At 38.0% G+C, this 13,409-nt stretch overlaps 1 protein-coding gene across 4 annotated transcripts in view; it reads left to right on the top strand.

Annotated features, from left to right (window-relative positions):
* ERLEC1 (endoplasmic reticulum lectin 1) overlaps window positions 1-13,409 on the top strand; it is a 34,911-nt gene that overhangs the window by 10,871 nt on the left and 10,631 nt on the right. For 2 of the 4 annotated variants that reach the window (NM_001194631.3, XM_077958619.1), the window contains 7 exon segments: window positions 439-516; window positions 653-716; window positions 1,669-1,703; window positions 4,364-4,587; window positions 4,680-4,809; window positions 11,612-11,773; window positions 12,530-12,589. In NM_001194631.3, the coding sequence (NP_001181560.1) occupies window positions 439-516; window positions 653-716; window positions 1,669-1,703; window positions 4,364-4,587; window positions 4,680-4,809; window positions 11,612-11,773; window positions 12,530-12,589 (753 nt within the window). 4 annotated transcript variants of the gene reach the window in all.

The raw sequence follows: 13,409 nt of genomic DNA, 5'->3' as shown, positions 1-13,409 counted from the left end.
AGATGGGGTTTTGCCATGTTCGCCAGGCTGGTCTCGAACTCCTGGCCTCAGGTGATCCACCCACCTTGGCCTCCCAAAGTGCTGGGATTACAGGCGTGAGCCACTACACCCGGCCAAAAGTATATAAGAGAATTTTAATTTAAAATGCTAATTTTTATTTTTTTAAGCTATGTAGAAAATTATCCCTAAGCCAGGTAATTATTACAGACCCCAAGTGTATTCTAGACCTATTTACTTCACAGAATTCTCACACAGAGCTAGTGAAAATAATGAATAGACTTCAGAAATTTCACATTTTTCTGAGGCATAATTGTAAGTGTCATTTAATGAAAGCTTACTCCGAAATCTTAGGGGAAATCTCAGCTGCTTCAAATATCAAAAAGTAATTCAGCTGAGTTATGTGGCTTTTGTATATTGAAACATATCCGTCTTTCTTAGATTGAGTCTTATTGGACTTATGAAGTATGTCACGGAAAACACATTCGGCAGTACCATGAAGAGAAAGAAACTGGTCAGGTGTGTTTTTCTTCAAAATATTATGAAACATTATAAGATGAGAACTTGAATAATGAGATTGATAGTTTTAAAGTTGTATCCTTAAAAATGTATTTGCAAAATACTTAGTATATTTTTATTTTACTTTTCAATATAGAAAATAAATATTCACGAGTACTACCTTGGGAATATGTTGGCCAAGAACCTTCTATTTGAAAAAGGTTGGTGTCTACCCAGTGATTTGACAGTAATGCTGGAATTTGGTTTAAAATATATGTTCAAATTGGAATTTAAGAGATTTTTTTTTGGACAGTCTGTGAATTTTAAAATACTGAAATAGGTTTCTGAACTGTCCCTTGCAAAACTTTTGAAGAAGTCTTTGTTTTCACCTTTTTTTTTTTTTTTTTTTTTTTTTTGAGACAGAGTCTCTCTTTGTCACCCAGACTGGAGTGCAGTGGCATGAACATAGCTCATTGCAGCCTCGACCTCCTGGGCTCAAGTGATCTTCCTGCCTCAGCGTCCCAAGTAGCTGGGACCACGGGCACATGCCACCATGCCCACTAATTTTTGTATTTGTTGTAGAGATGGAATCTCGCCATGTTTCCCAGGCTGGTCTCAAACTCCTGGCTCAGGCGATCCACCCACCCCAACCTCCCCAAGTACTGGGATTGTATGCATGAGCATGAGTCACCATGCACAGCCTAAAAGCTTTACTAAAATAAGTAAGAAAAAAACATGTTTATCAAAGCAGAAAATAGTGAAAACAATGTCAGGTGCATGTTAGTGTTATATTTATATAGTGTTAGTCTTCTGCTTGGTTTAAGCAGTTATTATATGTAGAAATAGATGTATCTCTCAAATGGTGATATATGTTTATTCTATATTCAGATTGGTCAACTAATTTAATATTAAATTTTTCACTGAGATAAAAATACTTCAAAAGAAAGTTGTTGTGGCCAGTTTTCTGCCTGAAATAGAGTATTTCCTAGGTAAAGATTAAATATGACTGTCCTTTCATACAAAACCATTTCAAGGAAACTAGCTTTAAAGTAAAATCGTATGTGCTTTAGACCTTCTTTAGAGGGAAGTTTAAGGTTACAAAGGTGGTTGAAAACTTAGTCATTTGTATCACATATGCCACTGCTCATTCTTTACACTTACTTTATTCCACAGAACGAGAAGCAGAAGAAAAGGAAAAATCAAATGAGGCAAGTGACAGATGTTGCTTTTTTTACTCTTAACACTTAGGTATGAATTTATATAACCTAACTGACAGAATATAGCTTTGTGTTCTTATTCTTCATCTGTCAAATACCTCAAAGGATTGGGTCAAAGAACCTTTGCAGTATATTCGTTTTTTCTGAGAAAAGTTACACTGTGGTCTTTCTATTTACTCTTAAGATTATACAAAAATAAATCTATCACTGATGTGTCTGGGAAAGATTCTGTTATAGCATTATATCACTTCTGTGCTTAGCAGTGGTTCCTTCTATGTAACACTTGAAACTGTTAAGAGGTTTTTGCATTTTTTTCTCTTGTTTGATCCCCCTCTCCTGTGGGCAAAACGGGTAAACTATAATATAAATAACAAACTACCAAACTGCAAGCATCTTAAAAGCAGGGCCTGTCTTTTATCTGTTTACCCCACAGTACCAAGCAGAGTGTTAGACATATTGTAGGCACTTCATAAATGTTAATTGAAAGAATGGATAAATGATGTCTGTAACATAGGGTTGTTTAAAAAGAGTAATTCCTCAGGAAACCTAATCACAATTTTTAAATCCCAAAAATGTTTATAGAGTTTTTTAAAAAATAACTTATTAATAGAGGATATTTCCATAAATGGCTTAATACCATACTGAGACTTTTTTTAGAAGTAAAGTAAAATGGCAGAGGCCTTGAAAATTACTTAAAAGTGATGCCTATAACTTAAAAGGGTAGCTTTGGAGAGACTTGATAAGCTAAGCATAGACACACATAGCATTGCTGTTTTAGAAGATTTTAATTTTACAGACTACCTTTGAGATTAAAATAGTTATTTACTGTGACTCTGGAAGACAGCAAAAGATGGAATTCAAAGTGTAAAATGGGCCGGGCGCGGTGGCTCAAGCCTGTAATCCCAGCACTTTGGGAGGCCGAGACGGGCGGATCACAAGGTCAGGAGATCGAGACCATCCTGGCTAACACGGTGAAACCCCGTCTCTATTAAGAAATACAAAAAACTAGCCGGGCGAGGTGGCGGACGCCTGTAGTCCCAGCTACTCGGGAGGCTGAGGCCGGAGAATGGCGTAAACCCGGGAGGCGGAGCTTGCAGTGAGCTGAGATCCGGCCACTGCACTCCAGCCTGGGTGACAGAGCGAGACTCCGTCTCAAAAAAAAAAAAAAAAAAAAAAAAAAAAAAAAAACAAAGTGTAAAATGATAAAGGAAGAGGAAGAAAATGGTAAGGGAAGAAAACTATTTTTTGAGCCCCAGTTTATAAGCTAGACACTGCCAGACATGTAACAAAAGCTAATGTTTAATTCTTCCAAAAACCTTTTAATATACAGTCATGAATCGCTTAACAGTGGAGGTGCATTATGAGAATTATGTGGTTAGGTGATTTTATTATTATTGTGCGAGCATAATAGAGTGTACTTACACAGACCTACATGGTATGTATATTTTTATTTATGTTTTTTTCCCATGGAAAACCAAGTTCTCATTACCATTACTGAATAGCAGTTATTTCCGCTACCGCAATGCAAATATCAAATGCAATATATCAGATTTCTGTATATGCTCCATTATAATCTTATGGGGCCACTGTCTTATATAAGGTCCATTGTTGACCAAAACGTCATTATGCAGTGCACGACTGTATATTATTATTCTACTTTTACAAATGACAAAAACTGAAATTTATTCAAAGTCATAAATCTAGTAAATTTAAAGCTTGGATTTGAACCCAGGATTTTCTAATTTTAGACACTGGCTTAAAAATCACATACATATAAGGAAATCTCAAAACCTTTTTTCCTGAAAACATTTATTTATTGCTGGTTTTGGACATAGTGCTGACAGGGTACTAAAGTGATAGAAGATGAGATCCCTGCCTCCAAAGAGCTTGCTTGGAGATACTATAAACAGTGACTTTTTTTTAAAGTTCTTACAGTAGATTTTTCTTGTGTTTATGTAGAGAAAAGTATGGGAGCTAACTTGTTAGTGATCCTTGTCTTCTCAGGTTCTATCCTTTATTCCTTCATTCCATGAAAATTTTTTAATTTGTCTTTTGCTGGCCTTGAGTAGATTTATATAGGAGTTTACATGCTGGCTAGTATTGCTGTTAATATGAAAAACGGGGAAGAAGAGTAAGCAGATTGATGAACCAGTCAGCACTGTGTTTAAACTTCTGTTTTAGAATACAGTGTTTTACTATACAACCCTATTTTTTGGCAAATCAGCCTTCAAACCTGTCGAATCTAAACTGTAACATCCACCAAGAGTTTAGAGAAGAAAGCTCTGAGCAGCCCAGTATAGTAAGTTTCTATATTTTATCTTAGTCTCTTTCTTTAGAACTGTTGAGAATAATTCATATTAATCATTATTTTATGGCCCTTTATATAAATGTACTTTTACTTAACATGTTAATTTTGGCACCAAATAATCTTTTTGCTGTATTAAACTAGCTCTGAAAATACATATTTGCTCAAATAAAAACTTATGAATCAAAATAATATTAGAGGGAGAACTTAAAATATAGAAATATTACCTTTCAGTTAATAAGTAAAATGTATAGTTTTCTTCCTTTCAGAATAATAAGTTCCTCTCCCATCCTCAGTCCCATTTCCATGTCTAATTAAAAGTCTGTCTTATACTCTTTTTTTTAAGATTCCCACTAAAAATATCGAAGGTCAGATGACACCATACTATCCTGTGGGAATGGGAAATGGTACACCTTGTAGTTTGAAACAGAACCGGCCCAGATCAAGTACTGTGATGTACATATGTCATCCTGAATCTAAGCATGAAATTCTTTCAGTAGCTGAAGTTACAACTTGTGAATATGAAGTTGTCATTTTGACACCACTCTTGTGCAGTCATCCTAAATACAGGTAGGATGTGCATTTAATATTTTAAACATAAAATGCACACATGCTTTAAAGTGTTCTGTGCATAGCTTTAATGCTTTGTTCCTACTGAATAGGTTCAGAGCATCTCCTGTGAATGACATATTTTGTCAATCACTGCCAGGATCGCCATTTAAGCCCCTCACCCTGAGGCAGTTGGAGCAGCAGGAAGAAATACTAAGGGTGCCTTTTAGGAGAAATAAAGAGGTATGAGAATTGTCTAATGATAGCTTTTCAGTGCTTCATTTTTAAAATTTCAGAGCATATGTCAATATTTTAATGATTTTTGTAGTATAATGGTAGTAATTTGTTTTACTGGCCCAACCTTTTGAATTTCATTTTTCATTGATTTTAATCCTTTTCCTTATTCTAGTACTACTCAAGCTATTTTAATATTCTCTTATATTCATAATTTCGTATTTTAAAGTTTGACATCCTACTCATTATAATTTAATTTTTAGGTATTTGTCCCAGCTAACTCTCTTGAAAAAATAGACTAAAACTCAATCTGTATCTCCTAATACATTATTAATTCTTCAGCTCATTGCTGCCCTTTTAACCACTTCTGTGCACTGCCTCCCCAGTTTAATATACTGTCTTCCATCTTCATCTGCCTACTGGGCATAGCCATAAACATTTTTAATAATCTCACACTCATCATTTTTTTCTCTTTCATGCTGACCCTTTTCTTGCCTTCTCCTGTGTTCTACCCAATTGACCAATTAGAAACCTAAGTCATTTTTCTTACCTGTATCTCTTCATTTATCTCTAACTCTAATCATTCACTAAAAGGCATCAGTGTTATCTTCTAAAGGCTTTTCTTTTTTTTTTTTTTTTTTTTTTTTTTTTGAGACGGAGTCTCGCTCTGCCGCCCAGGCTGGAGTGCAGTGGCCGGATCTCAGCTCACTGCAAGCTCCGCCTCCCGGGTTCACGCCATTCTCCTGCCTCAGCCTCCCGAGTAGTTGGGACTACAGGCGCCCGCCACCGCGCCCGGCTAGTTTTTTGTATTTTTTAGTAGAGACGGGGTTTCACCGTGTTAGCCAGGATGGTCTCGATCTCCTGACCTCGTGATCCGCCTGTCTCGGCCTCCCAAAGTGCTGGGATTACAGGCTTGAGCCACCGCGCCCGGCCCTAAAGGCTTTTCAAATCCATCCTGTCATTAGTTCAGGACCTCATTATTTCCTGGAACCAGAAACTTGTCTGTTAACACATCCCCTTTCTAATTCTTCCCACACAGCTGATAAAATGCTGTTTCTGAAATCACCCTTTGATTATGTGTTTAATCTCTTGGTAGTTAACACATAATACATTTCAGGATAGAATCATCACTCATGTAATACAAACCCCTTTGTGGTCTGACTTCAGCCTCATCTTTCATCACCATTGCCTTTATCCCAGCTGTTTTGAACCACTTAGTTTCTTAAAAGTACCATGGAGTTCTGCTCTGTCACCCAGTCTGGAGTGCAGTGGCGTGATCTAGGCTTACTGCAGTCTCCGCCTCCCGAGTTCAAGTGATTCTCCTGCCTCTGCCTCCCAAAGTGCTGGGATCACAAGCGTGTGCCACCACACCCAGCCCTCCTTGACTTTCAGCATACTGTTTTCTTCTTCTCTTGCATTGTCTCCTCCCACCCCTTCTGCTCATGAACTTCTACTTATGCTTGAAGATGTGATTCCAATGTTACTTCCTTTAGAAATGAGCCAAAACTTCCAGTGGATTAACCCAGAAAGAGATAACTACTTCCTCTTCTGTGGTCTTGTATTTCATTCAGTCCTCCATCATAGCACTTACATGGCTAAGACTGGTTGTTTTACCTATGGGTGTTACATTAAACCAGAAGGCAGAGGAAACTAATACTTGGCTGCAAGGCTTGTTTCTTCCCTTCATCTTGAGTACTTTTGCAAAAGTATTACTGGACTCTCTGTGGATGTTGTGACCAACACTGTCATTCTGATGGGAGGAAAAGGTAATTAATTCCACAGTTTAATTTGAAATGCTATTTTAAAAGATTTGGGCTAGAATTTTCTTCTGGTCTTCCCTTTGATAGTAAAGTATACTGGCACATACTTAAAAGTTAGCTCAATCAAAATGCTTCATAAATCCCAGCTTTCATTACTCTTCGAGGAAAAAATGCCAGTTTACTTCTCTTTAAATAATGTGTTTAGTCTGGGCTTGGTGGCTCATGCCTATAATCCCAATACTTTGGGAGGCTGAGGCAGGAGGATCGCTTGAAGCCAGGAGTTGAAGACCAAACTAGGCAACTAAAACCCTGTCTCTACAAAAAATTTTTAAAAATCAGCCAGTGATATAAAAGTCGTGATAGCATATAGCTGTAGTCCCAGCTATTCAGCAGGCTGAAGTGGGAGGATCACTTGAGCCAAGGAATTCAAGGTTGCACTCAACCTGGGTAAAAAGGGTAAGACCCTATCTCAAAATTAATTATTTAATGTGTTTAATCTGCCAGTCGAGAAAAATTGAATTTTTTTAACCTACAGATGATAATGCTTTAAAAATATTTAGCAGAGGCCAGGCACATGGCCCACGCCTGTAATCCCAGCACTTTGGGAGGCTGAGGCAGGCAGATCACTTGAGGTCAGGAGTTCAAGACTAGCCTGGCCAACATGGAACCCCATCTCTACTAAAAATACAAAAAAATTAGCCAGGCACGGTAATGCATACCTGCAGTCCCAGCTACTTGGGAGGATGAGGCACAAGAATTACTCAAACCTGAGCAGCGGAGGTCACAGTGAGCCGAGATTGCACCACTGCACTCCAGCCTGGGTGACAAAGCAAGACTCCACCTCAACAAAAAAATAAAATAAAATAAAATAAAAATACTCAGCATTTTTTTTTAATTTCTAATTTTTGTGGTACATAGCAGGTATATATATTTATGGAGTACATGAGATATTTTACATATACTCTCTTGTTGTTGTTGTTGTTGTTGTTTTTGAGACAGAGTCTCACTCTTTCCCCTAAGCTGGAGTGCTGTGGCGAAGTCTTGGCTCACTGTGGCACGATCTTGGCTCACTGTAACCTTCATATCCAGGGTTCAAGTGCTTCTTGTGCCTTGGCCTCCTGAGTAGCTGGGACTCTAGGCATGTGCCACCTTGCCCAGCTAATTCTTATTTTGTTTTAGTAGAGACGGGGTTGTGCCATGTTGCCCAGGTGGGTCTCAAACTCCTGGCCTCAAGTCATCTGCTTACCTCAGCCTTCCACAGTGCTGGGATTTCAGGCATGAGCCACCACGTGTGACCGGGTACGTGAGATACTTTGATACAGATATGCAATGCATAATAATCACATCTTGGAGAATGAGGTATCCATCCCCTCAAGCATTTGTCCTTTGTGTTACAAACAATCCAATTATACTCTTTTAGTATTATTGACTATAGTCACCCTGTTGTTCTATCAAGTGGTAGGTCTTATTCATTCTAAGGGTTTTTTTTGTACCCATTAACCATCCCCACCTCCTCCACAACCTCCCACTACCCTTCCCAGCCTATGGTAACCATCCTTCTACTCTCTATCTCCATGGATTCAATTGTTTTGATTTTTAGATCCCATAAATAAGTGAGAACATGGGATGTTTTTCTCTGCCTGGCTTATTTAACTTAACATAATGATCTCCAATTCCATCCATGTTGTTGCAAATGACAGGATCTAATTTTTTTTTTTTTTTTTGGAGATGGAGTCTAACTCTTTTGCCCAGGCTGGAGTGCAGTGGTGCCATCTCCGCTCACTCCAACCTCTAACTGCCGGGTTCAAGTGATTCTCCTGCCTCAGCCTCCTAAGTAGCTGGGATTACAGGCGCCTACCACCATGCCCAGCTAATTTTTGTATTTTTCGTAGAGACGGGGTTTCACCATGTTGGGCAAGCTGGTCTCGAACTCCTGACCTCAGATGATCTGCCCACCTCGGCATCCCAAAGTGCTGGGATTATAGGCGTGAGCTACCACACCCAGCAACAGGATCTTATTTTTATTTATGGCTGCATAGTACTCCATTGTATATATGTACCCCTTTTTTAAATATTTTTTTTAATAGAGAAAGGGTCTCGCTGTGTTGCCCAAGCTGGTTTCAAACTTCTGAGCTCAAGCACTCCTCCTGCCTTGTCCTCCCAAAGCGCTAGGATTACAGGTGTGAACCACTGCACCTGGGCAACCCTACATTTTCTTTATCCATTCATCTGTTGATGGACACTTAGGTTGTTTCCAAATGTTGGCTGTTGTGAACAGTGCTGCAACAAACATGGAAGTGCAGATACCTCTTCAGTATACTGATTTCCTTTCTTTTGGATATAGACCCAGAAGTGGGATTGCTGGATCTTACAATAACTCTATGTTTAGTTTTTTGAGAAAGCTCCAAACTGTTCTCTATAGTGTTTGTACTACTTTACATTCCCACCAACAGTGTACAAGGGTTCCCTTTCTCCACATCCTTGCTAGCATTTCTTATTGCCTGTCTTTTGGATAAAAGCCATTTTAACTGGAGTCAGATGACATCTCATTGTAGTTTTGATCTGCTTTTCTCTGATGATCAATGATGTTGATACTTAGTATCTTTAGGGTACATGTGCCATACGAAAATCTTAGTTGATACTGTAGGATGAGTAGTTACTTAAAACTGATCATCTTTATTTCGGAATCACTTTTCTATAAATCTGTTACACATAACTTTTCTTTTGAAAATGTGTATTTGGCATATGGTTTGCCTCTTAAGTGTGAGGTCAGCGTTTACCATACAGATAAAGAATTTTTTTCTTTTATAAACAAAAATACAAATCTGGCTATCAGAGTTTTGGTTTGATGTTCTGCCTATTATATTAATTGAGAGATTACTGGACTATTAGCAGTCCATTTAATGAATTTTCTACTCTATTATATAAACTACCATCCTATTTTTATTAGAATAATTTTCCTTAAAAATGAAAATGGATGTTCTGTACAGAAGTAGTAATAAAAGGTCATGCTTCTATTCTTGCTACCTCTTCCCCTTATCTCAGCTTCTGGTTTCACTATGCAGCATTATTGTTTTTCTTCATTAACCTTAACAGAGGGTTCGTGTAACCCCAGGTTATTAGTTTAGTCTGTTAGACCCTTACTCCTTTGGAGTAATGGCTATATTTGCTTGATTTTTAATACTGAGCACCTAAACTAATGCCAAAATATAGTAGGCTCTGAACGTGGAAAAAGGTATACAATAAAGTTCAAAGACCTTTCAAAAAATAAGACAACATCTTGACAGTCCTTGTTTTTCCTAATATTGGGAGGAAGAGAGAATAAGTTCATTGCTTTCTGTAGTAACTGTCCACTGACTCCTACAAGCTAAAATAGAAGCAACAGAACCATAGTTGGTTAACGGTAACTACAGCAAGTGAAAAAGGAGACATAGTATCCACCATATATTTATTGGGAACCCATGTACTATCTAAATTTTTATAAATTATTCATTTATAATTGGTGCACTCACTTTTTAAATTCTGGTCTAGATTCATTTCCTTGCCAGTCAATACCATTTAACCACCAGATCCTAATGTATTAACCTCTTTAATAATAGCTATCCTTTTCTCTACATCCAACCCTGTCACTCCCTTACTTTAGATTCTCTTCATCTCTCACCTGGGTTACTGTAACTCCTAACTTGACTCTCTCCCTCTAGATTTGTCCCTACTATTCCTTCTTCCTTGCCACTGCTGAAGTAATACTTAAAAATATCATCACAGCACATCTTTGCCTAAATCCTATAAAATAATGTCCAAATATCTCAGCATTTACTTTTCTACCATATATACTAAAAAATATCATCACAGCACATCTTTGCCTAAATCCTATAAAATAATGTCCAAATCTCTCAGCATTTACTTTTCTACCATATAGCACCTGCTTATCTCTTTAGTTTTAAATATCACACCCCCACATCTTTGGTTTTACCTCTTCCTCAAGTCTATATGCATATATACACACACAGTCACAGAACACACAGATAAACACATAAATCACAAATTATTATTCATGTTTCAAGAATTGATTGAGGGTTTTTCTCTTTGTGAAGTCTTCATATTTCAGTTCTTAGTCAAAGCCTATTTGAGCCACCTCTTCCTCTCTGAGTCTCCTGTTCTCTGCACCCTTATTGCCTTTTTTTTTTTCTTTGAAACACAATCTCGCTCTGTCACCCAAGCTGGAGTGTAGTGGTGTGAACTCAGCTCACTGCAACCTCCACCTCCCAGGTTCAAGAGATTCTCATGCCTCAGCTTCCCAAGTAGCTGGGATTACAGGCATGCTGCTGTTATATTTTAATAATTGTAACTAATATGCATATTTATTCGAACCCAGCTCTCTTTACCCTGTTTGTTATTCTTTATTTACCCTTAGTGACCACATTTTCCAAAACCAATGTAGGGACACAGAGCTTAGCAAGTAGAGCAAAGTACTTATTAAGAAAAATGAAACAAGGTTGGGTGCGGTGGCTCATGCCTATAATCCCAGCACTTTGGGAGGCCAAGGTGGGCAGATCACCTGAGATCAGGATGAAACGAGCCTGACCAACATGGTGAAACCCCATCTGTACTGAAAAAAAAAATATGCCAGGTGTGGTGGCAGGCTCCTGTAATCCTAGCTACTTGGGAGGCTGAGGCAGGAGAATTGCTTGAACCCAGGAAGCAGAGGTTGCAGTGAGCTGAGACCGCACAAGTGCACTCCAGCCTGGGCGACAGAGCAAGACTCCATCTCAAAAATAAAGAAAAGAAGAAGAATGAGACAAAATATATGAAATGGAAATTATCCCTTAATGTTTAGGATGGTCCTAACTGATAGATGGAACTAACATTCGTCTAGAGCTTTCCCTATGCTAAGTGCTGCAAAGTCCATTACCTTAAAATGTATTAAAATCAAGTGGACAATTTATTTTTCAAATTTTCTGCAGTTTAAAAATAATAACTTAAGCCATAACTGAAAAAAAAAAATTAAGTGTGGCATGGAAACCCTTAAAGATGTGTGTGTTTAATTTTAGGAAGATTTGCAATCAACAAAAGAAGAGAGATTTCCAGCGATCCACAAGTCCATTGGTATTGGCTCTCAGCCAATCCTCACTGTTGGGACAACCCACATATCCAAATTGACAGATGACCAGCTCATAAAAGAGTTTCTTAGTGGTTCTTACTGCTTTCATGGGGTGAGAAGTAAATCTTCCATTTAAATATTTATTTTACAACTTTACCTGCCAGGTATGGTCATTGGTGCATCAACAGCACTGAAAAGGATTTTTTTCTATAGAGAAATGACAGGATCCTGTCATCCTCAAAGAACATTTTCTTTCTGCAGTCTCATTTCCCCACGTGTCTATAATCTAATCCATAGCTTTTATGTTCTTTATTTCACAAGGTAAAAATTTGACCTTTTCTCTGGCAATCATATGTGACTCTTGTTGATTGCTAGAACGAGCATGTGATTGTATATCCCACATTTTGGTTCTGTAGCAATCACATTTCAAACTAGAATTAACATCTCCCTTTAAAAAAAAAAAAATTAGAGACAGGGTGTCACTATGTTACCCAGGCTGATCTCAAACTCCTGGGCTCAAGCAATCATCCTGCCTCAACCTCCCAAAGTGCTGGGATTACAGGTGTGATCTACTGCACCCAGCCAACATCTCCCTTTACAAAGTTAAAAATTTTGACCCTGACTGTTAGCACCAGTGGGAAATACAGTTACTAATGGAATTTTTGTTTTATTGTATTTAAAATTTTACCAAGATAGTGCATATTCTCTGTATTTGTCTTTAATTTCTCAGTAATGTTTTATTTTAATATTCAGCCGTACTATTGCTTTTACAGGTTTTAAAAATAACATGTATTTCTATTACTATCATGTGGCATTATTGAGAGAGGCCCAGTGCTTAACTTGATCTAATATGTTTTCTTTTTTTTAGGGTGTTGGTTGGTGGAAATATGAATTCTGCTATGGCAAATATGTACATCAATACCATGAGGTATAGAATAGCGTTTATATGTCATTCTACCACTAGATGGTTTAAAGTTTTAAAAATCTATTGTAGAAAAAAAAGGGGGAATGGTGTAACTTTTAATTATGAGATGATTTTAATATGATTAGTATAATCAAAGTATCTCCAAATTTTGGAAAATAGAACATTTGGCGTTAACCAAATCGGTAACCTTAAAGTGATATTGCTTATTAATTACTTACATGCTTGTATTACTATGAGCCTAGTAGAATAATGAGCTGTTGTGGCTATACCTCTTTAGCTTTGATCAAGAAATTAATCATTCTTATAACTCATCTTTAAATTAAGAAAATGAATTATCCAGGAGTGGTGCTGCACGCCTGTAATCCTAGCTACTCAGGAGGCTGAGGTGGGAGGATCACTTGAACTTGGGAGGCGGAGGAGGTTGCAGTGAGCCAAGACTGCAACACAGCACTCCAGCCTGGGTGACAGAGTGAGACTCCATCTCAAAAAAATAATTAAGAAAATGAGGCCGGCACGGTGGCTCACACCTATATTCCCAGCACTTTAGGAGGCCAAGGTGGGCTGATCACCTGAGGTCAGGAGTTCAAGACCAGCCTGGCCAACATGGTAAAACCCCATCTCTACTACTAAAAATACAAAAATTAGCCAGGTGCATGCCTGTAATTCCAGCTACTTGGGAGGCTGAGGCAGGAGAATCACTGGAACCTGGGAGGCAGAGGTTACAGTGAGCCAAAATCATGCCACTGCACTCCAGCTTGGGCAACAGAGTGAGACTCTGTCTCAAAAAAGCGAGACTCCTCAAAAAAACAAAAAAGAAAGAAAA

This window comes from Macaca mulatta, chromosome 13 (assembly GCF_049350105.2).
Source record: "Macaca mulatta isolate MMU2019108-1 chromosome 13, T2T-MMU8v2.0, whole genome shotgun sequence".
NCBI lineage: Eukaryota > Metazoa > Chordata > Mammalia > Primates > Cercopithecidae > Macaca > Macaca mulatta.
This window is presented reverse-complemented; position numbering and strand designations above follow the sequence as displayed.